Source organism: Leptonotus elevatus, chromosome 6, assembly GCF_054856555.1.
Source record: "Leptonotus elevatus isolate MCC_2025b chromosome 6, RoL_Lele_1.0, whole genome shotgun sequence".
In the NCBI taxonomy this organism is placed as follows: Eukaryota; Metazoa; Chordata; class Actinopteri; order Syngnathiformes; family Syngnathidae; genus Leptonotus; species Leptonotus elevatus.
Genome location: NC_141244.1, coordinates 19882670 through 19905100, shown reverse-complemented (window position 1 = coordinate 19905100; position 22431 = coordinate 19882670). Strand labels below are relative to the sequence as shown.

General features: G+C 40.6%; 5 protein-coding genes across 6 annotated transcripts; 3 read left to right on the top strand and 2 right to left on the bottom strand.

Annotated features, from left to right (window-relative positions):
* Positions 1-303: 303 nt before the first annotated feature.
* isg20l2 (interferon stimulated exonuclease gene 20-like 2) lies at positions 304-4114 on the bottom strand. Its single transcript, XM_086078512.1, has 4 exons — positions 4063-4114; positions 2769-3340; positions 1730-1930; positions 304-1656 (listed from the first exon to the last, which is right to left on the bottom strand). The coding sequence occupies exons 2-4, from the start codon at positions 3318-3320 to the stop codon at positions 1546-1548; spliced, it is 864 nt and encodes a 287-aa protein (XP_085934638.1). The 5' UTR covers positions 3321-3340; positions 4063-4114; the 3' UTR covers positions 304-1545.
* Positions 4115-4354: 240 nt separating this feature from the next.
* mettl25b (methyltransferase like 25B) lies at positions 4355-7800 on the top strand. Of its 2 annotated transcripts, none has more exons than XM_086077441.1 (8): positions 4355-4725; positions 4830-4951; positions 5310-5457; positions 5537-5599; positions 5700-5840; positions 6037-6677; positions 7236-7420; positions 7489-7800. In XM_086077441.1, exons 1-8 carry the CDS (start codon positions 4618-4620, stop codon positions 7572-7574), a joined length of 1494 nt encoding a protein of 497 aa, XP_085933567.1. In that variant the 5' UTR covers positions 4355-4617; the 3' UTR covers positions 7575-7800. The 2 variants fall into 2 exon arrangements, with proteins under 2 accessions (XP_085933567.1, XP_085933566.1); XM_086077440.1 differs by having other exon boundaries at positions 5241-5457.
* A 120-nt stretch (positions 7801-7920) lies between these two features.
* Positions 7921-15498, top strand: LOC147172572 (uncharacterized). The gene is made up of 11 exons (XM_086077431.1): positions 7921-8371; positions 8982-9365; positions 10314-10679; positions 11204-11557; positions 12056-12073; positions 12449-12512; positions 12586-12629; positions 12739-12889; positions 13130-13243; positions 13484-13551; positions 14552-15498. The coding sequence occupies exons 1-11, from the start codon at positions 7997-7999 to the stop codon at positions 14573-14575; spliced, it is 1962 nt and encodes a 653-aa protein (XP_085933557.1). The 5' UTR covers positions 7921-7996; the 3' UTR covers positions 14576-15498.
* On the bottom strand, positions 14327-18568 carry sri (sorcin). Its single transcript, XM_086077443.1, has 8 exons — positions 18390-18568; positions 17248-17301; positions 17088-17157; positions 16685-16728; positions 16459-16606; positions 16057-16170; positions 15917-15975; positions 14327-15534 (listed from the first exon to the last, which is right to left on the bottom strand). Exons 1-8 carry the CDS (start codon positions 18426-18428, stop codon positions 15508-15510), a joined length of 555 nt encoding a protein of 184 aa, XP_085933569.1. The 5' UTR covers positions 18429-18568; the 3' UTR covers positions 14327-15507.
* Positions 18569-18863: 295 nt separating this feature from the next.
* Positions 18864-22342, top strand: snrnp48 (small nuclear ribonucleoprotein 48 (U11/U12)). The gene is made up of 9 exons (XM_086077442.1): positions 18864-19122; positions 19634-19747; positions 19819-19879; positions 19994-20074; positions 20879-21061; positions 21627-21748; positions 21817-21944; positions 22014-22136; positions 22220-22342. Exons 1-9 carry the CDS (start codon positions 18979-18981, stop codon positions 22302-22304), a joined length of 1041 nt encoding a protein of 346 aa, XP_085933568.1. The 5' UTR covers positions 18864-18978; the 3' UTR covers positions 22305-22342.
* Positions 22343-22431: the final 89 nt, after the last annotated feature.

Here is a 22431-nt window from a genome sequence, read left to right as displayed (position 1 = left end):
GCAAACCAGCATCACGACATGTTTTGACCCGAGGGCTAACAATGTGCAACATGAACAAATTCCTGTGTGAGGTTAATAAAAAGCGAATTAGCTGTTAATACTGGGCTATGCACCTCATGTGGCTACTATTCTTGCTCTCAATAAATGAACCCAGCAGGAATCCATATTGTATTTAAATCAAGTATTCCAGTGAATGTGGCAGGCAAGCGCTTAATCTGCTTTACTTTCCTAATGTGGAGGAAAGCGTTCAAGAAAGAACAATTTCTGAAAAGGTTGAATAAGGACATTAAAGGACAAAACAGATTCATTGCTCATGAGACATTTTACTAATAAAATATGTTGTCCATGTGTACAGTAAAGCTCAGTGAGAACAGTCAGTCTTTTACTCAAGTGGAATTCCACCTTGAGCATAACATGACATCCACAGCAACAAGAGAATGACTTCAAGAGTTGGAATAGCCAGGTGTAAAGCCCGGACCTAAACCCAAGTGAACGTATGTGGGGTGATATGCACAAGCAGTGTCGTTACAACATGGCAATTTGTTATGTGACACCTGTGCAAGGAAGATTGTTCAAATTGAGCGATGCCATATTAATGAACTCACATACTAAAAGACTGAGTATTTTTAATGTAATCATATTTAGTTATTGGTGAATTTTTCTTATACTTGTACAACAGGAAGTCAAGTAAAACATTTTCTTTACACTAATATGTTCTATGGAGCCATACTTGTCTAAACACGGAATTCTTAGTAATATTGTGTTTGTGGAATATTAATTAAGCAGCAAAATCCGCCCATTTTTATCCATCCCGGGTGGCGGCCATTTTGCCACTTGCGGTCGGCTATAAATGACATCATAGTGCCTGAGGCAGGGCTCCCCAATTCCGGTCCTCAAGGGCCGAAGTCCTGCAGGTTTTAGATGTTTACGCTCACTAACACACCTGATTCATATAATCAGCTCAGGTGTGTTGGTAGGCGGCAACATCTAACACCTGCAAGCAAGACTCCGGCCCTCGAGGACCGGAATTGGGGAACCCTGGCCTAAGGGCTCAGCTTGCGAACGACACATGAGCAAACCCAGAAAACCGGATGAACCATGATTGGTCATTATCTGAGCCCTTGGCACTATGATGTCATTTTCAGTCGACAATAAGTGACAAAATGGCCGCCCTGAGGTGGTTAAAAATTGATGGATTTTGTTGCGTGATTAAAATGCAAAACCTGCTATAGTAAAGCATTAAAAAATAATATAAACATTAAGAACGTTTAACAACATGGATTAAACAAACAGTTATTTTCCCAATATAGAAATAAAATAGGTCATAATTCCAGTGTGATCTGAAAGATGCATCGATAGGTGTGCAGTCACACATGAATCCAGATTATTCATTTATTATTATTATTTTTAGGAAGACACCACTGCCTTCCTAGTGAGTTCACACTAAGTTATACTTATTGATCACCTTCAGTCAAACTGGCGGCAGCGGTTCGAGCAGGAAGTGATTGGGTAGAGCCTGTGGGATGAGCCAATCAGCTGCTACTCCTACTTTGGCTTTGCAGACGCCAACTTCTTCTCCCACTCGTCTTCAACCAGCTTGTATAGCTCCATGGTGGCGCGAGCGTCTTCTAGTGAGGAGTGGCCGCGGCGCCCCGCCTAAGGGCGCAAGGATCGGTTACTGCGATCAGCCAATTGTTTTTAAATTGCTTGATCGATGTGTGATTCCAACCTGGATGTCGCGATTGAAGATGGCCTTGGTAAGTCTCTTGAGTGAAGCGCACCCCTTCTCCTCAAAGCCGGCCCGCTGGTTGAGCAGCGGGATACGCGACGTGTCACGGGTCAAGCCGGCCGGGTGCGTGTACTGCAGCACTTGGAAGTCGTTGTGGACAGCGTGGCCGATCACAACCTTGCCCGCCAGAAGCTTCAGGATCTATCATGTTAAACATTGAAATTACAGTATGTATTGCTATCATATTTATTTTTATTACATTTTTGTTCAATTCAGTTCTCCCCATTCAGTGGTTTACTTACATCTTGATACACTTTGCAGCTATGTAACACATGATGAAAAGTGAAGAAAAAAAAAAACGAGTTTCGACAAAAGTATTGGGACTGCTACAGAAAGTAAAAAGAAAAGGGGGAAAACCTACAGGAAGTGAAAATTATGGAGGTTGGACAAAAGTATTGGGACACCTGTTAAGGAAGTAACATAAAAAAATTATGGAGTTTGGACAAAAGCATTGGGACAAGTCCCGGGAGTCCATATTGAACAAAATGTTGAGTTTTTGACATAAGTATTGGGACACTTAAAGGTCCTAAAAGTAGGGAGGAAAAGTGACGTTTGAAACAGAAAATTTGATACAGTAACATGAAGTTAATAGTAAGAAAGAGAAAAAACATCTGGTGTTTGCACAAAAGTATTAGGACACCAAGAAAAAGTGAACACTGAAGAAAAATGTGGAGTTTTGGCATATTGAAAAAACAAAGTTTGGAAAAATGTGTTGGGAAACCTACAAAGAGTGAAAATGTGAACTTTGGATAAAGGTATTGGGGCATCTACAGAATTAACTGTAGATAATATGCAGAATTATTTGCAACAAAGACATTGGGGCACGCACAAAGTAAAAAATATGGAGTTCAGACAAAATAATTGGGACACCTTACGACTTTGTAATACATTTTGCATTATCTGTGTCAAAAATGATTCTATTGTGAAAAAAAATAAATTCATTAATCAATCAATCATTGAGGAAATGGCGTTCCCTCACCTCCTTCCTGGCCTGGTTGAAGGGTGTGGCTTTCGTGAGATCACTGGGGCGGATGCCACTCCAGCGCGTGCGGTAGTCGGTAACAGGCACTGATGGCTTAATGAATTTGTCATACACCAAGTCGCCCTCGTAGGACACAATGCTGCAACGTGCCAGATGGCTGATGCTTCCCTTGAGACCCGTGCCCACCATCTCGCAGTCCATGGCGAGGTACTTGCTGGGCAGTCTGGATGGTGGGCACCTGGCCATCGGGATTGGTTTACTTTTTTGCTTTGGTGTTTTGGTGTTGGCGTTCATCACGGTGAAAGAAGGCTGCTGGTGAGAGGAAGACACAGGCTTGTTGGAGCTCCCTGCATGAGGTAAACCCTGGTTTGGTGTGGAAACATTACAGGATGGACCCTGAGTGGAAATGACGCTTTGCTCTGACGTTTGCGTTAACGTCTTCCTTTTGTCTTGTTTTTTCTCGTTAGGATACATCATCTTTGCTCCCATTGACGAAGAGTCTCCAGGCAGGTATACGTTCAACATGATGTCTGACATCTTGACAGCCATTTGGTTGGATCACTACCACTCTGGCGAGAAACAATTGAGAGGATATGAGCTTTGACAAAAAGAAGTGTAAAAAAAAAAATGCATTTAACATTCCATATTTCATCCCATTTCGCCCATAAAAATATAGTTAACTTTTCAGCATTCGCAAAGTCGCTGAATCCAATGTGAATGTTGAAGTGAATTGAAAGGTCGAAAGTGATTTGAGGAGCTTTCATTTTGACAAAAGCCGGACTTTGTCGCCGTCTTGTGACATTTATAGGAAAATATAACATTTTGAAGGGCACCAGGAAGGACTGAGGGCTGCCTTTTATTCATGCCCCTAAATTTCACCATCGCAAGAAATATGCTGTATGCATGTCTAGTCTTAGTACCTCTGAACCGTGTGTGTGTGTGTGTGTGTGTGTGTTTGGTGTGGGGGCACTATTATGTCGCCATCGAAATTATATTATTGACATTCTTTTCCCCCCTTTTCTTATATTAACAAATGCTTGAAACTCGGCGTATCCTTTAAAAACATTGTTAAGAAGTGATTTATTTGTTAACAACTTGAGGTTTTGACGTCGACTAGCAGCATGGTAAAGCTAACCGATGTACTACTACCCTTATTAAAAGAATATCAATCGTTGCATACGGCACAGACGTGTAATGTATTTGACAGCATCTTAACATTTTTTGGACATAAATAAAATAGCACTTTCGACTGTGTTTTTACTAACTACTGAGGAAAGAATAAAAAACAGACCTGTAGCATACTGTGGAAACCGGTGCTCTGGACAACAAACAACCACTTCCGGGTCGTGTTACCTTCAGGGCAAACAATTTGGCGAGTTTTGTATAATAATTTCAAGATCTGTAAATTAATTTCGATATAACTATCATTGGACTCACCACCAATATCCACTAATATAAAAACATAACTTCCATAATCACAATGTATGTTCTGTTTGTATTGAGTCTCCCTTTTGTTGTACCTTTACACGCTAAGCCTTTCAAATTTTTCGGAAGATTGTGAACGCAACAGTGTTCATTTGGAAAGTTAGCTTGGCAACTAGCGACTAAAAACACACAAAAATACGCGTGATTACCATTAGTGTGATTACTCGATATAATATTTCAGAGATGTATGCGAATACAATACGAGACGCGTGGGTTTACGTCCCAAACATTATAACTCAACAATAATAATTTAATAATAATTGTAATACTTTAATAACAACTCCAAGCGTGGCTCGTGTGTAGTTAGCATTTCGCTAGCTTCGGACTCGTATATTGACGGAAGCAACAACAATGAGACAAAATGTGGGAAAGTTCAAATAGTCTTTCTACAGAGGACCAGAAAGAGCTGGCCAAAAGAATCACTTCCTTTCTGTCACAGTATAGATACTTGTCAGAGTCATTCATCATTGTGAGTAACATTTGTCTTAACTGTATGTGTGTATATATATATATATATATATATATATATATAAAACTCTTCAAATTGGCTACATTTTGCTTTTATTTAAAAAGGAGTTCTTCACTGAAGATTTGTGGCACAAATTGCCTGTCAGATGGCAGTCTGTTCTGCAGCATCTGTCCTATCCTCAGGTAGCAGAGCTGCTTCTGCTGGATGCTGGACATGGACACAGAAGGTACACCCACACTCTCATCCATAAAGTAGCTTTTGTTGACTTTTACTTCAGTCTTGGCTGCTAATGTCCAGAAAGAGACAAATGAGGACTGTGTAACGTACAAGATGTGAGCAAATAACAGGAACTAGATCAATTTTTTGGAATTTTGAGTCTAATATGGCAAAAAAAAAAAAAAGAATATACATTTTAACAAGAATCCTCCAAGGGTAACACATACTTTTATGGATCAATGCTGTGCATCTGTCTTTGTATTCATAAAATGCTCCAATACCATACATGTCTTCTTCAGGTATTCATGCGTGTGGCCGCTCTCCCTCTTGGCTTTCCGGGCCGCCGCTCACTCCCTCGCCTTTCCCAGAAGTTCCTGGCAGTCACGAACCTGCGCCAACAATCCCGCCAAACCCAAAGAGTTTCAGGAGAACCCGAACCAAAGCTCGCTGCTGGCGCATGCCTTCCGCAAGCACGTCAAACCCAAGAAGCAGCATGAGATCCGCGAGCTGGGCACGGTACTCAAAACCTGTCAATGATTGCAAGCGGGATTTCAAACGTGGTAATATTAATTTATGTTATTTTATTGCATTTCAGTTGGTTAAACAACTTTGTGAGGGGACTGAGTGCAACCTTGTCGTGGATGTTGGTTCTGGACAGGTAGCGTGACAAATTTTTTTTTTAAAGAACACTTCATATACCTAATAAAATATATAAAATCCTGCCATTTAAATCAACATTCTTCCTACTCTGACAACAGGGTCACCTGACTCGCTATCTGTCGTTTGGGCTTGGCTTGTCAGTGACGGCCATCGAGGCTGACCCCACCCTGGTTGCCACAGCGACCAAGTTTGATGGACAGCTGCTGTGTGCTTTGGAGAAAGAGCGGCGGAAGAAACAGGTCATTTAAATAAAAAATGACATAGATACTGACTATATTATATACTGCTAATTTTATTTGAAATTAAATTTTGTTATAATTTAATTTAAATATAAAATGCAATTAAAAATAAATAGTAAAATCCATACAATATCATGCACTACTAAATTAAGTCAAGTGACTTGGAATGCTAAATGTTGTGTCCGCCTTGTGTCAGTGTTCCTCTGAGCCACCACCAACAGAGACGTGTCCTCGCCATGTGACAGGCTGGGTGGACCCCAAGGCATCCTGGGAGGTCTTCATTCAGCAGCTGGGCACAGACCACTCTGATGGCGAAGGTCCGATTACTCCTTGCAAAAAGAGACTCCGGTGCCCTGAGCGCACCCCCGAGACGGAGGCCTTTGAGGGGCGTGACATGGTCCTCACTGGTCTGCATGCGTGCGGGGACCTCAGCCCCACCCTCCTTCGCCATTTTGTCAAATGTCCTCACATACGCGCCATCACCTCCGTGGCGTGCTGCTACATGAAGCTCACCACCAAAGAGCAGCCCGCCCCTGCAGGCGTGCTCGGACCCCCCGATACGTCACAGTCAGATCCCGAGCCCCTTGTTCGGGACTTTGGCTACCCGATGAGCATGCACGTACGGGGGCTGCCGGGACACCAGCTGTCCTACAAGGCGCGGGAGGCGGCCTGTCACGCCACGGAGGACTACATGGAGAGGCTGCGTGAAGAGAGCGCGCTCCTGAGGACGCATTGCTACCGCGCCGCGCTGGAGGTCTTCATCACGGACAGCAGGCCGGATCTGCGCAGGGCTGGAATACAGACGGTGAAGAAAGCCCATTTGCTGACCTTCAATGAGTGAGTCAACCAAATATCTACCAGTGCATACATTTGGTACTCTTGCTACATGCAGTATAATCAGATTGAACTGGGCAAATCTCCTGCAAACCAAAAAACATGTTACGTTCAGTGAAGAATCTAAATTGCTTTAAATTATACACTACTAATTTTAATTTTTACTGAAAGTTAGTTGAATTTTCAATTATTAAAAAAATACTGACACTACCAGTTTTGTTTGAATTAAAAAAAATATTAAAAACTTAAAAAATACAGATCATATATTATTTTTAATTTCTTTGAAAATTTTAATAGAAAAATTAATTTAAGCCCCTTTTTTTTCTATATTGTACATTTCTAGTAATTTAAACAATTATATAAAACCCTAAGGAATAGTGACCAATATAATGCACTAATATTTTTAATATAATTAAAATAAAAAAATCCAAAGAAAATACTGACCATACTATGCAACAAAATATTTTAATTTAACACAAATATTTAAGTAAGAATATTAAATATTGTTATTTATTTATTTATTTATTTAACCTGATGTTTTACCTCAATGCTGCATCTCAGGTACGCCCGCTTGGGCCTGGCCCGGCTGGGCCTGCCCCCATCCCTACCTTTGGATGAGGGGCGTTTGGAGGCCATGCTGGCGCAGCAGGGCCGGGTGGTCGTCTTCTTCAGCCTGGCGTTGCTGCTGGCTCCCGTGGTGGAGACGATGGTGCTGCTGGACCGTATCATCTATTTGCAGGAGAATGGTGAGCCGCGGGCTGCCTAAGCGGGTCTGTGGACAATCAAGTTCCGTCTAATTGTACCGTCTCCGCAGGTGTGCACAGTCAGCTGATTCCTCTTTTCGACCCAAACTTTTCTCCGAGGAATTTTGTTCTGGTGGCTCAGAAGACTCCAGAATAAAAGGATTGTACAGTATGTAGACTTCAGGCTAAGGTGATTTTAGCCTCACTTTTTGGAAGTTTTAAAACAACAAAATACTGTGTGATGTTTTTTATTTTTTACTTGCAATGTATTAACAATAAATCACACAGACAGAAAACTTCATGTGGTTCAATACAAAATTGATTAAAATAACATAGAGCAACAGAAATTCGTTTTTCATGGCCACACTGTTGCTAGGCCGACTTCAAGTAGAGACGGCAATCCCCACCCCCACTGTATTTATTTATTTTTTGCTGTTATTGGACAACCCCAGACCCCCACCTTTAGGCCCCAAATACAAACACACAATGTCAAGTAGATGTTGCAAGCAGGTTGAAGTCCACCAACAGAAAAACTGTTCTGATGTTGAACAACATTCGAGTAGACTTTCAGAAACGACCATGTTGCGCTTTTTCCTGCTGGCGTTGGTTCTCCTGCCGTCTCCCCGCGGGGCGTTCGGTGCCACATGCCGGCCGGTGACCGCCTCCTTCTGCCGAAACGTGGGCTACAGCACCAGTCGGCACCCGGCCGGAGTTCAAGGTTTCAACGTGCAGCAGCTAAGTCAGATCGTGGAGACGGCTTGCTCAACAAACGCCGCCATGCTCTTCTGCCGCGTGGCCTTCCCAGAATGCTCGAACGATGACGCCCGTGTGAAGCCGTGCAAGGCTATGTGCCACAAGGTGAAGAGCGAGTGCGATGGCGCTCTTAAAGCGAAGCGCCTGGCCTGGCCCAGCAAGCTGCAGTGTGACGCCTTGCCTGAATACAACTGTGTGCAGGTCAGTCGTCAAATACTTGTGTTTACTTTCTCATGTGGTCTGTTATGATAGACTTTCTTTCCAGGAGGGTGCAACTGAATGCAAACAGGCTGCTTCAAACCAAAATGGCCAACTTCCTGTTTAATTTCAGGCAAAGGTCCTTGAGACATTTTGTCTGGCCATTTGACGTTGATCATTAAAACTGGTGTTGGGGGCTGTTTTTCATTGTTACTTTCAAAGGGTGTGACTAAATGCAAAATGGCTGCTTCCAACCAAAATAGCCGACTTCCTGTTCTATTTCAGGCATGGGTCCTTGAGAGTTTTTGTGTGTATTATCATAATAGACAAGTACGCTCAATTTCACGTCGATTGGTAAAACTGGTGTTAGCGGGTTTTCTTCTCTTTTTTTTACTTTCAGGGAGGGGGTTCGACTGAATCTAAAATGGCTGCTTCAAATCAAAATGGCTGACTTCCTGTTCAATTTAGGGCACGTCTCCTTTAGAGTCCACCCAATCTCATATCGACTGACCAAACTAGTACCAGGGACCATTTTGTTTCTATCTTTCACCAAGAGTGCTATTGACGGAGTTTAAGATGGTCAGCAGTCCAAATGATGTTTGAATTCTTTCAGGCTCAACAACAACCACCACGACCACCATCCACTCATGCTGCTGATCCATCCACAGCATGTCAGACCATTGTAGTTCCCCTATGCAATAATCTCCGGTACAACCAGACGATCATGCCCAACGCTTTAGGCCACACCACGCAGGATGAAGCGGGCCTGGAGGTGCACCAGTTCTACCCGCTGGTCAAGATAGCGTGCTCGCCACAGCTCAAGTCCTTCCTGTGCTCCGTCTACGTTCCGGAATGCAGGGCGGGGCATTATCAATCTCCATGCAGAACTCAGTGCGAGCAGTCCCGCTCAGGATGTGAAGCCTTGATGAAGATGTATGGCTTCAACTGGCCGGAAAGGCTGAATTGTGAAAATTTTTCCATGTATTCCTGTGAGCAGGTAAGGGAAAGCATGATTGTCACAAGCACCTCTGACACACACACAAAGGGTTTGGGTAACAGACGACATGGCATTTAGGCTTTTGCTTTTTGTTTTTAGCCATTAAGCGCCTTCAGTGTAGTGGCACATTGTGCCACTACATCAATTGAGTCAAAGTCTGGTCCTCGAGGGCCTGAGTCCTGCATGTTGTAGAAGTTTCCCACGTTCAACACAGCTGATTCATATTTAAGCTCATCAGCAAGCTCTGACAATTATCCTGAACATTGAATCAGGTGTGTTGGAGTAGAGAAACATCGAAAACATGCAGGACTCATATATATATATATATATATATATATATATGGGAGAATTTCACCTATCACGGCGATAAATAAGGTTTCACTAAATTGAGTTATGAGTTGTTTATTACATTATGACATAAAACAAACGGGAATTAAACATTTGATTGTCTATTAAAATACCAAAATGTTCCAACTAAGCCTGTGGTGTCAAACATACGGCCCGCGGGCCAGCACCGGCCCATCAGCGGGTTCAATGTGGCCCAATGTGTGAGGACAGAACACAAACTGCAGTTTTCACGAAAATTAACTGTTGTTGCTAATTTTGTCCATTGCAGCGTGCATTGGCGACCACTTAAATTACTTTGTCAAATTTGACTTACTAACTGATCTGGCTCCATATTGGTGCGGCACTCTTTAGATCAAATTTGGGTTTAAGTGGCCCCTATGAGTTGGACGTCCCTGAACTAAGCCATGTTTTATCCTCCAAGGAAAATCTGCTAGCTTAATGCTAATATTTCATGTGACGCACCATAAACTGGAAATTAGCATAGCTTTTACAGTAATGATATACTGCACTTTCAAACAACTGCTAAATTAACACACTTGATGCAGCAACACATGCCAAACACATTCTCAATAAAGTGAGTATATGAATGTCTCCATTCAGGATCCCGACAGCATTTCTGAGACGACGACATCAGGAACATGCGAGATTATCACGGAGCCTCTTTGCAAAGATCTCCCATACACGGAGACCGTCTTGCCCAATATCCTGGGCCACAAGACGCAGCAGGACGTCGGCTTGCAAGTCAACGCTTACTACACGCTGGTCAATATAGCGTGCTCGCCCCACCTCAAGACCTTTCTGTGCTCCGTCCTAACACCCGAGTGCAAGGCGGGAAAAGCTCGGCTGCCCTGCAGGACCTTGTGCGAGCTGGTCCGCTCCAATTGCGAGCCACAGCTCAGGGAATTTGGCTTCACTTGGCCCGAGTCGCTCAAGTGCGATGCTTTCACCACTGGGTCATGCCAGCACGTAAGAATCAGAAGTGTGGCGACATTTTTTTCTTTTCTTAACTCATTCACTGCCATTGACGGCTATAGACGTCAAAAATTCATTTGAACTATTTCTATTAGTTTAACATTATTTTCCACTTTTGTTAACAAGAGTATAAAAACTTAGGGAAAAAATATTGTACATTTAGACCAGATATAAAATTTGTGGTTAATCGTGAGTTAACTATTGAAGTCATGTGATGAATTTTTTTCAAAAAGAAAAAAGATTATTAAAAATTATGTCGTCAGGCGATTAAAAGTTTTAATTGTAATTAATCGCATGACTTCAATAGTTAACTCAATAGGTTTTCATACTTTTGTTAACAAAAGTGGAAAAATAATAGAAATAGTTCAAATGAATTTTTGACGTCTAAAGCCGTCAACGGCAGTGAATGAGTTAAAAAATAAATAGCTAAACAGGGATTTCTTTCTAAATGCTTTCAATGAACGAGAGCATAGACAGCACAGAACATGTGAATGCTATATTTTGTACGTTCTTTGCAGTTTGGAGTGGGCGAGGGCGGCGCCATTTGCGAGCCTCTCACCATCCCCATGTGCCAAGGCCTGTCCTATAACCAGACCCTGATGCCCAACCAGCTGGGCCACGCCAGTCAGCGTGACGCCGCCGCCAAGATGTCCTTCTTCCACTCCATCGCGAAGACCACCTGCTCGGCCGACATCCGCCCCTTCCTGTGCGCCGCCTACGCCCCGCAGTGCTCGTACGGCCAGGTCCGCCGCCCCTGCCGCAGCTTCTGCCAGAAGGCCCATGACAGCTGCGAGGCGCGCTTAGGACGTTACGGCGTCTCCTGGCCCCAAGAGCTGCATTGCGGCGGCTTCCCGCAGGATTCCTGTGTCACCGTATGTACAATATATGGAGTCATAGTTATACAGTGGTACCCAGACTTAAGAGTGCTCCTACTTAGTTACAAGTTTTGTGATTGAATGCTAACCTTCACCAAGAAACTCCATAGATGGGCTAATGAAACTGGCATTAATATTGCAGTAGCTAGAAACCTTTAAATAAGTACAAGACTAATATTACTAAAGCTTAATGCGGTCTACATGATGTGTTTATGCTTGTCTACTGCACCCTAGTGGCCAAGGTGCACAATGCTTATTGAATTATAGCATGAAATTGATTCAAGGACTCTTACATTCTGTTGAATTGAATTGAATTGAATTTAATAATATTGATAATTAATCATTGTTTAATTTCTCCTTGCAGCACTATAATGAGCAAAATCTTATTTTCAAACTGCAAGAGCCGATTGATGGGGTTTACACAAAATTCTAAGTTAATACAGGACCAGGTTATGTTTATGTTATGATTTATAATCGTCTTCTGTCTCTTCGCAGGGTGACGACAGGTCAGAGGTAAACACAAACACACTCACAGGTAGAACATTTGTGAAACACATTGAGTTTAGGCAAACGTATTGAGACACAAGTGAAAGGAGAAAATGTTGACAAAAGTATTGGGACACTCACATAAAGAGGAAAAATTTGATAATTGGGCAAAAGAAAAGGAACAGCTAAGAAAGTGAAAAGAGAACAAAGGAGAAGTTTGGACAAAAGTATTGGGACAGAAAGTGAAACTATGGCAGTAGGACAAAATGATTGGGACACGGTTTAGACTAGTGGGGCACATACAACATATTGTTGTAAAAAATATATATATGGGTTGACTTCCCTTTTAAATTAAGCCTGTTGCTCATATTTCTCATCAATTCTTGCATGTGATCACAACAGATGTTGAATGCTGAGGCCGTGGCGGCCAGGCTGCAGGCTGGAGGCCACTCAGTTGGCGGGAAATGTCAGTTAAAAATTTCTACTTTAAATTGCTTTTCATTTTATGCTCATGCTGGTTTTTATCTTCCCAAACACAGCACTGACCATCAGGACTGCGCGCTTGCTGCTAACACTCGCAGATGTATCCTTCATATGTGTGGGTATGCAAGTGTCTGTTAAAGTGTGCGTCTATTGTGCGTAGTACTTTAGCCCATGAGCGCGTGTTGAGTTTCCTGAACTGAGCCTATCAGGCAGACAAATCTGGAGACCTGGATGAGGTGGAGTTCTTCAAGCTGGACCACTATGTGGCGGCCGCCAGACGGGAATACGTGGACAGTTATGAGTGGAAGCTGCCGCCTTCTTTCACTCAAGCGAACATGAACGAGGCTCTAACCGTACGAGGTAATGTTTTTTTATTTCATTTAATTAGTTATATTTTTGGTAAATAAATACATACAAATGTTTATTTGAAATACATTCATCTGAATTTAAAATGTTTGCTCTGGAAATATCCAACACTACTATACAATGTTATGTTTTGAAAGTTTAGTCTTAGTCTGAAACAACAGAGGCTCAAGTAGTGACCCGTTGGAGACACCAAGGTAAACAATTCGGTACCCTAAGATTCCGTCTTGCCTGCAGGGTTTGAGTTGGATAAGGACAGCTTAAAGACGCTGTGGTTGGAGTACAAAAGCCGAGGGACGCTCGAGTACGACGATTTCATTGCTTTGCTGACGCGAATGCAAATCCTTAAAGGTAACAAAGTTACTTTTCATACACGTAAACTACATAAGAATTCAATGTAAGCTGACACAAAGTCAATTTAACATTTTATTTGTTTTTTTAATGCTTAATTGCAGGAACATGTATACGTAAATGTGTAGCGACTATGAACATTTAAATGTTGTTGTTTCCTTAGCTTTACTAACTATACTACACTTTATTAGTTGTTTTTTTTCATGTATTTATTTATTTATGTAATTAATATTCCAACAGATCGCTTCCAAACTCACCTAATCAGTTTGCCTTGTGATTGCCAAGTGGCCAGCTTCTCTTTCAAGCAGGTGCGTTCACTGTCACAAGACACTTCATTAGGTACACGAGCCAAAGTGATCCAATACTGCCTTTACAAAGATAGTATTCACTTTTGATAGATCCACTGTAACTTTGCTATTTGCTTGTTAGGGACCCCCACCCTTGCCACCCCAAAAAAAAAAAATTGAACTGCCTAGTTTAAACTGGAATACTGAATATCACAAACAAAACAAAAATTATATCATTTCAAGCTCATCTTACATTTCTCTTATGATTTTTTTTTTTAAAGGCTTGATTTAGAAGGTAGTTTCCAACATAGCCTATCACCGCAATGTTATATTCTAACATTAGCTTTAAATGTTACTGCTAATCTAATGTTAGCACTCAGGAAGACCAAAATTAGCTCCGGTGTTAGCTTTAATATTAGCTTTCAATAATGGCTTCAAATGTTAGCTTCCAACATTAGAATCCAAAGTTATCTTCCAATGAAATGCGAGTTTCCAGTATTAGATTCCAACATTTGCTTCAACATTAGATTCCAACTTTGTCGCCGACGTTACTACATTAGAATTAACTAGAGTTTCAAATATTAGCTTAAATGATAGACTCCAGCATTAGCTTCCAGTGTTGCCTCTGACATAGCTTCCGATGTTTGCTTCGTTCCACGACTAGGCTACCTATTGTTAGACTTAAAGACGATGTTAGCTCTCTCTGTTACCGCTAACGTTATCTTAAACATTTCTTTTACACGCTGCTGTCTGTAATGTTGCCTTTACAAAGATTATGCTCACTCTGTGAGAGGTATTAATGAAACGATATCTTTATTGTTGCAGATTTTAATACAGCACACACTCGGATCACATTCGATTGTTTAACTGGTGTAATGTTTGTATGTTAGCCAATGTGTACCTCAACTAGCTATTGTGTCAATCAAAGTAAAACTAGTGAACCCCATTTCATGTACTACTATTAGTTATAATGCTCCATATTACATTTATTTTTACATCAATATATTTTTTCTCCTTCCAGTTCATGAAGTCTGCTGTCGTCTGACAACCATCTTGAACCAACAAGTTTCATAGCACCTTTTCTACATTACAATTTAATAGCTACATTTGTGTAAATGTTGATAGTAAATGTGTAGATACATTGATAGTGCACAGTAGGCTATATTCAAACGTTAATGGAGAATGATAGTGGTAACGTACACAAATATTGATTGCACAGTGGAACCTCTAAAGTCAAACATGTTTCATTCCATGTCAATTTTCCTAAAATGATGTACAGTAATTCACCACTATTAAAAATTCCTCAAAAAGTTTATAATTGCTTTTTTAATGCCACAGGGTGGTGCCAAAGCACTACTTTTAAATCAGACATGGTCTTAGCCTGAGCACAAAAACAGTGAATTGAGTTTTTCTGTGAATAACAAAGGACAGTTTTGCCTAAACATCAATGAATAGGTGAATTTGTGAATTGCAAATAAGCGGAGAAGAGATGTATGTTGACTTAATCCATTCCAGAGTCAAACTCACATTTAGATTTAAATGAAAATAAAACAAAACTACTGACATGATGAGGTAAATTTGTAGTAAAAGTTAAGACTGTGCCTAATGTGATTTTAAAATGTGCATTGTGTGCGCGTAGTGACAGCTGCTGGTATTTTTAGGTAATTCGGGGAATGTAATGAAGTTGTCATGTTATACAGGGCGTAAATTAAAACATATTTCACATATTTTCGGGTTTGAACTTTCGGCGGTATATACCGTTAATAAATTTAGGATTAACGACATCATTAGCATCTGCTTGGTAAAATTCATTTCAATTCATCATGTACCCATGTATTGAGAGTGAACTGTATTTGACAGACTTTTTGGCCACAGTTGTTGCACTTAAAAGGTTCCACAGTGTTTAAACAAAATACATTTGAGTAAAAATAAGTCTATGCATAAAAAATAAAAGGCCTCCTTCCCGCGTGTCCTTCCTCACATGCTCATTGTCACCTGGATAAACTGGACAGAAAGAAAAGTTGCCGTTATTGTTGAAAAAACCATCTTAATTTGGCTGGATTTGCACTGTAGGTTCAAGAGCACAATTCCAATTTGATTTGTTCACATTCAGTGTATACAATATTTACGCCGTATTCAATATTGTATACACATCTAATGTAGATTATTTGTGTATTCCATCTTCTATACCCCCAATGTACCATATTTACAAGTTTAACATTCTATTTACATCTAATCTACAACATTTAAACCTTTTTAAATATTCTATACACCCCTATTGTAGCACATAGTCACAACATGTTTGGCTGTAGTTTACAATTACAGCAAGTGTTTTTTTTTTAATGTGTCACTTGAAACAGTGTAAATCCAGCCCAGGGTTACTTACATCGTCGTACTGGAAGTTGGCGGTGCCATTTCGAGATGCGTCTCGGCGTTGAAAATGATCTGAAAATACACACATTTAATAAAGGCCAATATTGTATCCAAAGAATTTAAATGCAACCCGGGATTTTTTAGCGTTCCTACCAGTCAATCCACGGAGTCGAACGCAACAGCTCACAAAATCGTCAAAGGGGATCCTTCCGTTGATACTGTAGCGCTTCATTACCATGTTCATAGCGTTGGGGCTCAGATTGTAACCTACAAACACAGTACATATTGACGATTATATATACACCTTAACATTATATGTTCGTAAATCCATTTAGAAACTATACAAGTGCTGCATTCATTCACATACACATGATGTGAGTATTTTTTTAATATTTTTGTTTACCTTTTGCTGGTAAAGTATTGGGGCAGAAAAGCTTCTAATTGTGGCATATATATATATTTTTTAGGTGTTTTGGAGGTCTTGTGTTGGATCTCATTCGTTTGCAATCCACAAAAGACAGCAGCCACTTCCATTGTTGTCAATGTATCACATACCCAAGGATTTGATGGCCTGTTGCATCTCCTGAACCTCCACTGTGCCACTACGGTCGCGGTCAAAGGACATGAAAATGTTCTTCCAGGCGTTGAGCGCCTGCCACAGGTCTTTGAACTCAGCGAAGCCCATGGTGCCCGACATGTCTCGCTGACACGCGCCAGTCAAGGATCCCACCACAGCTCTTTTTTTAGCTTATGAAAAAGTGTTTAATGTCAGCAAGGATACGTCCAGCATGTTGATCATCAGTCTGCAGGTGTCCATGTTAAAGGCTAGGTTAAACAAAACAAAACAAAAATTAGGAAAGAAATACAAAGAGAATTCATTCATTCGTTTTCTATAGGGCTTGTCCTCCTTAGGGTTGTGGGTGAGCTGGCGCTTTTCCCAGCTAACTTTGGGTGTCAGACAAACAATGGACTGGTTGACAGTCAACGTCAGGGCACATGTAGACAAGCAAGCCTTCACACTAATGAGTAGACACAAGTGAAACTAACATGATTTTTTGGGGAATGTGAGCGTGCAAACTCCAACCAAGGAAGGCCATAGCCGAGATTCAAACTGTGAGGCAGACATACTAACCACTTGTTCACTATATCAGACAAAAATTATGCATATTTCTATTATTTCTTACGTTGGTAAGTGCCAGAGATGCCGGACTGAGTAAGGCATCGTTGCAGCTCATCTGCAGAGATCTGGCCATCCTATCAATCCAGAAGAAAAAACAACAACATCAAAACGTTTTGATCTATTTGATTAATGTCCTCTCGTGTTTAATTTGAATTTACACTCACTTGCCCGGCGACCGCCACAAAATATCCGTAGAGAGGATCCTGCTGCTGCTGCTGCTGCAAAGATACAAAACATTTGAAAGACTTTACATGATATGCATGTACGTAAAGTACAATGCTGAAATATGTAAAGTGTTATGCTAAATATTTACTACAAAAAAATTAAGGCTTGTTAAAAAAAATTAAAATAAATACAAACATAAACAGCTACTGGAAAAGCATTTTAAAGTTTGTTGAACTACCATATATAAATAAAACACACTTTAAGGTTGATTAAATTCGAAATAAAATACTTAAAATACATTTTAAGGTTAAATGAATTTAAAAAATTATGAAAATAAAAAATAATCCTGAAAATGCATTTTAATATTTGCTAAATAAAAATAGATAACATTTAAAGGTTGGTTAAATAGATGAATACAAACCATTTCAGGTTTGATCAATTAGAAAACAAATATTTCAAATACTGGGGCAAAACTCAATGGTTATTGTTAAATAAAAATATATACAGAAAAAACACATTTTAAGTTTGATCAATTAAAAACATTTTAAACATGGCGTACAAATCATTGTTAAAAATACAGATGACCTTCTGAAGAAAAAAATCCCATGTCTTTTAAACAAAACATATATATTTATACGTTTTGTTATTCCCCATATATACACATTTAAATACATGGGAAAATGCACGCTTAACATAGTCTACAAAGAGCTTTACCGTATGTGACCCTTAATTACATATACAGTACATTGGGTGTGTCGAAACGATCATGTCATCGAGTTGACGCATTGCTGCAAGTAAATCTATAATCAATAACCATTGATTACATTTGGTAAAACTTGTCTCAGCGGTTGCGGAACTTATTAAAAATAAAACTATAAACCATTAGTATCACACTTTTGTAGATACGCGTGACTTTCTGCACATTTCTAGCTAATTTGGTGATTCATTTAGGGTAAAATATCGATTAAGTCGTGACTCGTTCGATAAAATCACACTTTGTTGCACTAAGGTTACCGTTTGAGCACTCTTAATAATTTTTTCCAACCAAATCTTGCTCCACTTCTACTTCCGCGCCCCTCTCACGCAACCAGGGTAGCATTTTTCTCGGCAACACCTCCTTGAATCCTCGCCCTCTTCTTACCATTCCTCCTGGAGCGGCGCCATATCCCGGGTAAGCCATTTTTAAGCTCGTCGAAAATAGTTTCAAATGTGGACGTTGATCCGAAGTGTAATATTAGATACAGGTAAATAAATGGTAAGTTTATTCGCTGCTCCTCCCACTAGTTTTTTTTTTTTTTGCTTCTCTTTTAGTTTCCGGTTTTGTATGCCACAGGAGCACCACCAATCACAAGCGAGTGTCCTTTTTGGCGTTCGAGGGCGTGTCAGCAGAAAATGTCGATGAAACAACCACCAATCCGATAAAACAACATCAAAATATTTAGCAAGGTTAAAAATGTGATTCGGTAGACAATAAGTCTTTTAGATTGGCCAATAAATACATTTCATTTGGGCGACAGCCCATCGACCATGTAGCATTCTGATTGGCCCAGACTGACCACCTGGCCTGTAATTGAGAACAAATCCTGTAGATGGCGTGCTGAATAACCAAGTATGATTGTAACTCACACAAGGAAGATGAAAGATGGCAGGCTTTGTGTCAACAGGAATCGAAGAGTGGTGATTTTTTTTAAATTGAGTTTCTCTGTTTCTTTGGCCCGATAGCTACTAAAATGTCAGACTCTCTGAAATCTGCAACACTGCGGGAGCGAATGGAATGCCTGCAGGAGTTGGTGGAGTTTACCGATCATTGTCAGAAGCAGATACAAGACATGTACGATACGCTGGGATGGTCGCGGGACTACGACCCGGATAAGGTAACCGTAATAACAGCTAGTTACTAAAACGACAACAATCTCGAGGCATCAAGTTTATTTATAAAGCCTCAAAGGGCTTCACAAGTGGTAGTACTAAAATCAAGAGCATAACTCCTTCATCTGGCCCAAGAAAACCAAGTTAAGGATCCCACTTCCAAGATGACAAGGCTGCAATGCCGAGCGGGCAACATTAATCACAGGATATGATGCTAATGCTATACAATGTTAAAATAAATAGAGAGTGACTCACTGAAATTGACTTTTCAAAGTCGCAAAATGTTCAAACCTCCACCGTAGCAGCCTCATTACATTTTTAGCCCCCTTTCTGAGCAGAAAGGAAGGTTCGGGTGGAGGGGAAGCTGTAATAAAAAAGGCCAAAATCCAGATGTCGGGATGAAATTCAACCACAGAATTGCAACTAAGAGGAATACTATCCAGAAAGCAACTAGATTTATGTCTGTCTTAATAAGAACTTATTTTTGTTCATGTCATGTGATTGTGTTTTAATCAGGAACCCATGGAGCTGTGTCCCTATAATTCCAGCCACCGCATCCCCGTGCGCAGCATGGAGAGGCACAAAGCTTCGTGTTACCTCACAAAGATGGGCTACTCGGCCGAGGAGCAGGTGACACCATTTTACTGTGTCATCTTTCCCTTGTGGTTGCGTGTAGGAAAATAACATGAACTATCTTGCAGGCGGAAATGTGCGACACTTCAGCGTCATACGTCAACACTAGCGTCCGCAGCTTTCCGATGGGTGAGTGAGGACTTTTCTGAGCAGAACACGTTAATGGTGATTTTAAAAAAAAGAAAAAAAAAAGATTATTATTATTTGTAGTTATATCATGAGCTACTGTTTTAATTCCCACAGACAAAAGCCTTCAGAACCAGGTGATCCTACAGGCCAGGTCTGCTGCTCCACTCATGAAGATGGAGGGTGTCTTCTGGCAAGGTACCGACCTAGTACTGTTCAAAACTGGGCCTATTGTGATTCTACCAAACAGTGCAGATCAATTAGTAAGTAAGTAAAGTCTCGCTTTTGGTGCCAAGTAACTGTTGAGTTTAGAGGAGGAGCTTTATTTAACAAAGCCAAAGCCCTGTCTAATTAATAATGGCTGCTTTGCCACACCTTTAATGTTTGCTTTCATAAGTGGCTCCAATTAAAGGAGAAATACTGCACATATTTTTCACGATTTAAACGAGTTGCCAGTTGTTTTAATGAAAGGTGTCTGACATTCTTTTTTCAAAGTATAAAGAATCACCCAACTGAGGATGGGGCATTGCGACTAAGCGAAGGATATTGTGTTGCCAACTTAGCGACTCTTCTGACCCCTCTCTGACTATTTTTCGTAAAAAGCTAGTCGCAACAAATTTAGCCACCTTTTGTGGTGTTATTGGAGACACTGCAAATGAACAGAGCCCACTCAAAGCCACCAAATTATACTTTGGCAACTATCGCTTGAAAATTGAGCCTCTTTAGCTGGCCTAGCTCCCAATTCATGGGCAGAGAAACACTGTGTGAGGGTTGAGTTATGTAGCCAAACTGTGGGGGGAAAAACAGATAACAAAATATATACATGAACTCACGCTTGATGGGTGAATAGGCACTCCAGACACACAGCTATTTGTATACAAGCTATTAAAAAGTCTTATCTTACACACTATGTTCAGTTAGTTTTAATTTAAGATGACAGAATTAGGGCTTTCAATTGACTTTTTTTTTTTTTTCTGCGTCTAATCTCTTGTGTTCCATCAGGTCAATACTCCTACGAGCCCGTGGACGTGCCGCAGAACCACAAGCGAGCTGTGTGTGACCTCACTGTGGCCGACCGGTTGGCGCTGTACGACCACGTGATCGGCGTCCTCAATCAAGAGAAGGCTGTCGCTGCCTCGGGCAACGATGAGCTTTATGTAGATCTGGTGTCCAAGCTGAAGAAGGGTAAGACATGAGCAGAAATACAAATACTTTTTTAATGTACTTAAGTAGATTTTTCAGGTATCGGTACTTTACTTGAATAGTTATTTCTCTTTTTTTCCCTGCATTTGAAAATTGGTAATTTGTGTTCTGTTGTCAAAATAGGTTTGTCACGTTTTTTGTGTGTTTTTTCATAAAAAGTGTAAATGGAGAATTGTAAAGTTAATTATTTTAGTTGTAATGACTGGCTAAGGTAGCAATTTGTGTGTTAGCTCACATTGTTATCAAAGCTATTAGAACATTTTGTTTTGATAGCATAGAATCTGATTTATTTTTTTCATTGTGCCACCGTTATCAAAGCAGATTAACTTAAAAAAAAATACTTGAGTACATTTCAGATTCTGTACTTTTTTTTTTAACCTAAGTAAAGGTGCTGAATCAGTGCTTCTACTTAAAAAAAAAGAAGTTTTAACTTAAATGTTATTGATTTTTTTTACAACAATAGAGCATTTAGTCCAATTTTCATAAAAACTAAGATACAAGATGAACTTTTGGAAAATATTGGAAATGCATCTGCGTTTCGTGACAGCTGAACAACAGAATGAGCCAAAGACTCATCTGGAGCTGATGGCGGAGATGCGGGACTACAAGAGGCGGCGGCAGTCCTACCGCGCCAAGAATGTTCACATTACCAAGAAGTCCTACACTGAGGTACAAGCCCCCAGGTGTGAAGTCAGAAGTCATTTTTATGAGGCTGAAACAATTGTATCGCCTCACAGGTTATCAGAGAAGTCATTCAGGTCCACTCCGAGGAGTTGGCCAAACAGTGGAAGGATGAGCATGAAGAGGATAATCAGGAAAAAGAAGAAGAAGTTGAGGATGAGGCCAGAGAAGGAACATCACAAAGGTTCTTTTATCTACTTTTTACCCTAAAAGCGATGGTCCACATGTTCATTTCGTGCCTATTTGTGTGCAGCAAGCGTCAGCTGGATGAACGGCGATCCAGGTCCTCAGAGTCCCGTCGATCACGGACCCGACGCCACCGTAGCCACGAGAAGAGTCGTGACAAAGAAAGAAGCAAAAAGAATAAAAGGAAAAGGTGAAGTTTTCCTAATATGATTACAAGGATGTCAGAATTCCACAATATGTCATTATATTTATCGTATGTCTGGATCGCCACAGGGATTCTCGCTCTCCAGGGGACAGACACCACAACAGCAAGAAGAAGAAGAAAAGGAAAGAGCGAGGCAGGAGTGAAAGTTCCTGACCAGATAACTCATGTCAATAAAGTTTTTGCAACAGCAACATGGCACTTTTTTTTTTTTTAACTGTAACTATTTGTTGTTGTTGAGATACTTGATGTTTATAAATAGATGTAAATGTAAAATAAATCA

Bases quoted from the DNA above. Each gene is read 5' to 3' on its own strand.
- sri (XM_086077443.1), bottom strand. From the start codon at position 18,428: ATGGCTTACCCGGGATATGGCGCCGCTCCAGGAGGAATG. The intron at 17,302-18,389 runs GTAAGAAGAGGG...GTATCTTTGCAG, and splicing joins GCGCCGCTCCAGGAGGAATG to CAGCAGCAGCAGCAGGATCC. The intron at 16,607-16,684 runs GTATCCTTGCTG...GGCGCGTGTCAG, and splicing joins TGATGATCAACATGCTGGAC to CGAGACATGTCGGGCACCAT.
- isg20l2 (XM_086078512.1), bottom strand. From the start codon at position 3,320: ATGGCTGTCAAGATGTCAGACATCATGTTGAACGTATACCTGCCTGGA. The intron at 1,931-2,768 runs GTGAGGGAACGC...TTAACATGATAG, and splicing joins TCAACCAGGCCAGGAAGGAG to ATCCTGAAGCTTCTGGCGGG. The intron at 1,657-1,729 runs GTTGGAATCACA...TTGCGCCCTTAG, and splicing joins TCTTCAATCGCGACATCCAG to GCGGGGCGCCGCGGCCACTC.
- mettl25b (XM_086077440.1), top strand. From the start codon at position 4,618: ATGTGGGAAAGTTCAAATAGTCTTTCTACAGAGGACCAGAAAGAGCTG. The intron at 6,678-7,235 runs GTGAGTCAACCA...GCTGCATCTCAG, and splicing joins CATTTGCTGACCTTCAATGA to GTACGCCCGCTTGGGCCTGG. The intron at 7,421-7,488 runs GTGAGCCGCGGG...CCGTCTCCGCAG, and splicing joins CATCTATTTGCAGGAGAATG to GTGTGCACAGTCAGCTGATT.
- LOC147172572 (XM_086077431.1), top strand. From the start codon at position 7,997: ATGTTGCGCTTTTTCCTGCTGGCGTTGGTTCTCCTGCCGTCTCCCCGC. The intron at 10,680-11,203 runs GTAAGAATCAGA...CGTTCTTTGCAG, and splicing joins CCACTGGGTCATGCCAGCAC to TTTGGAGTGGGCGAGGGCGG. The intron at 12,630-12,738 runs GTATCCTTCATA...TGAGCCTATCAG, and splicing joins TGCTGCTAACACTCGCAGAT to GCAGACAAATCTGGAGACCT.
- snrnp48 (XM_086077442.1), top strand. From the start codon at position 18,979: ATGTCAGACTCTCTGAAATCTGCAACACTGCGGGAGCGAATGGAATGC. The intron at 20,075-20,878 runs GTACCGACCTAG...GTGTTCCATCAG, and splicing joins GGAGGGTGTCTTCTGGCAAG to GTCAATACTCCTACGAGCCC. The intron at 22,137-22,219 runs GTGAAGTTTTCC...GGATCGCCACAG, and splicing joins AAAAAGAATAAAAGGAAAAG to GGATTCTCGCTCTCCAGGGG.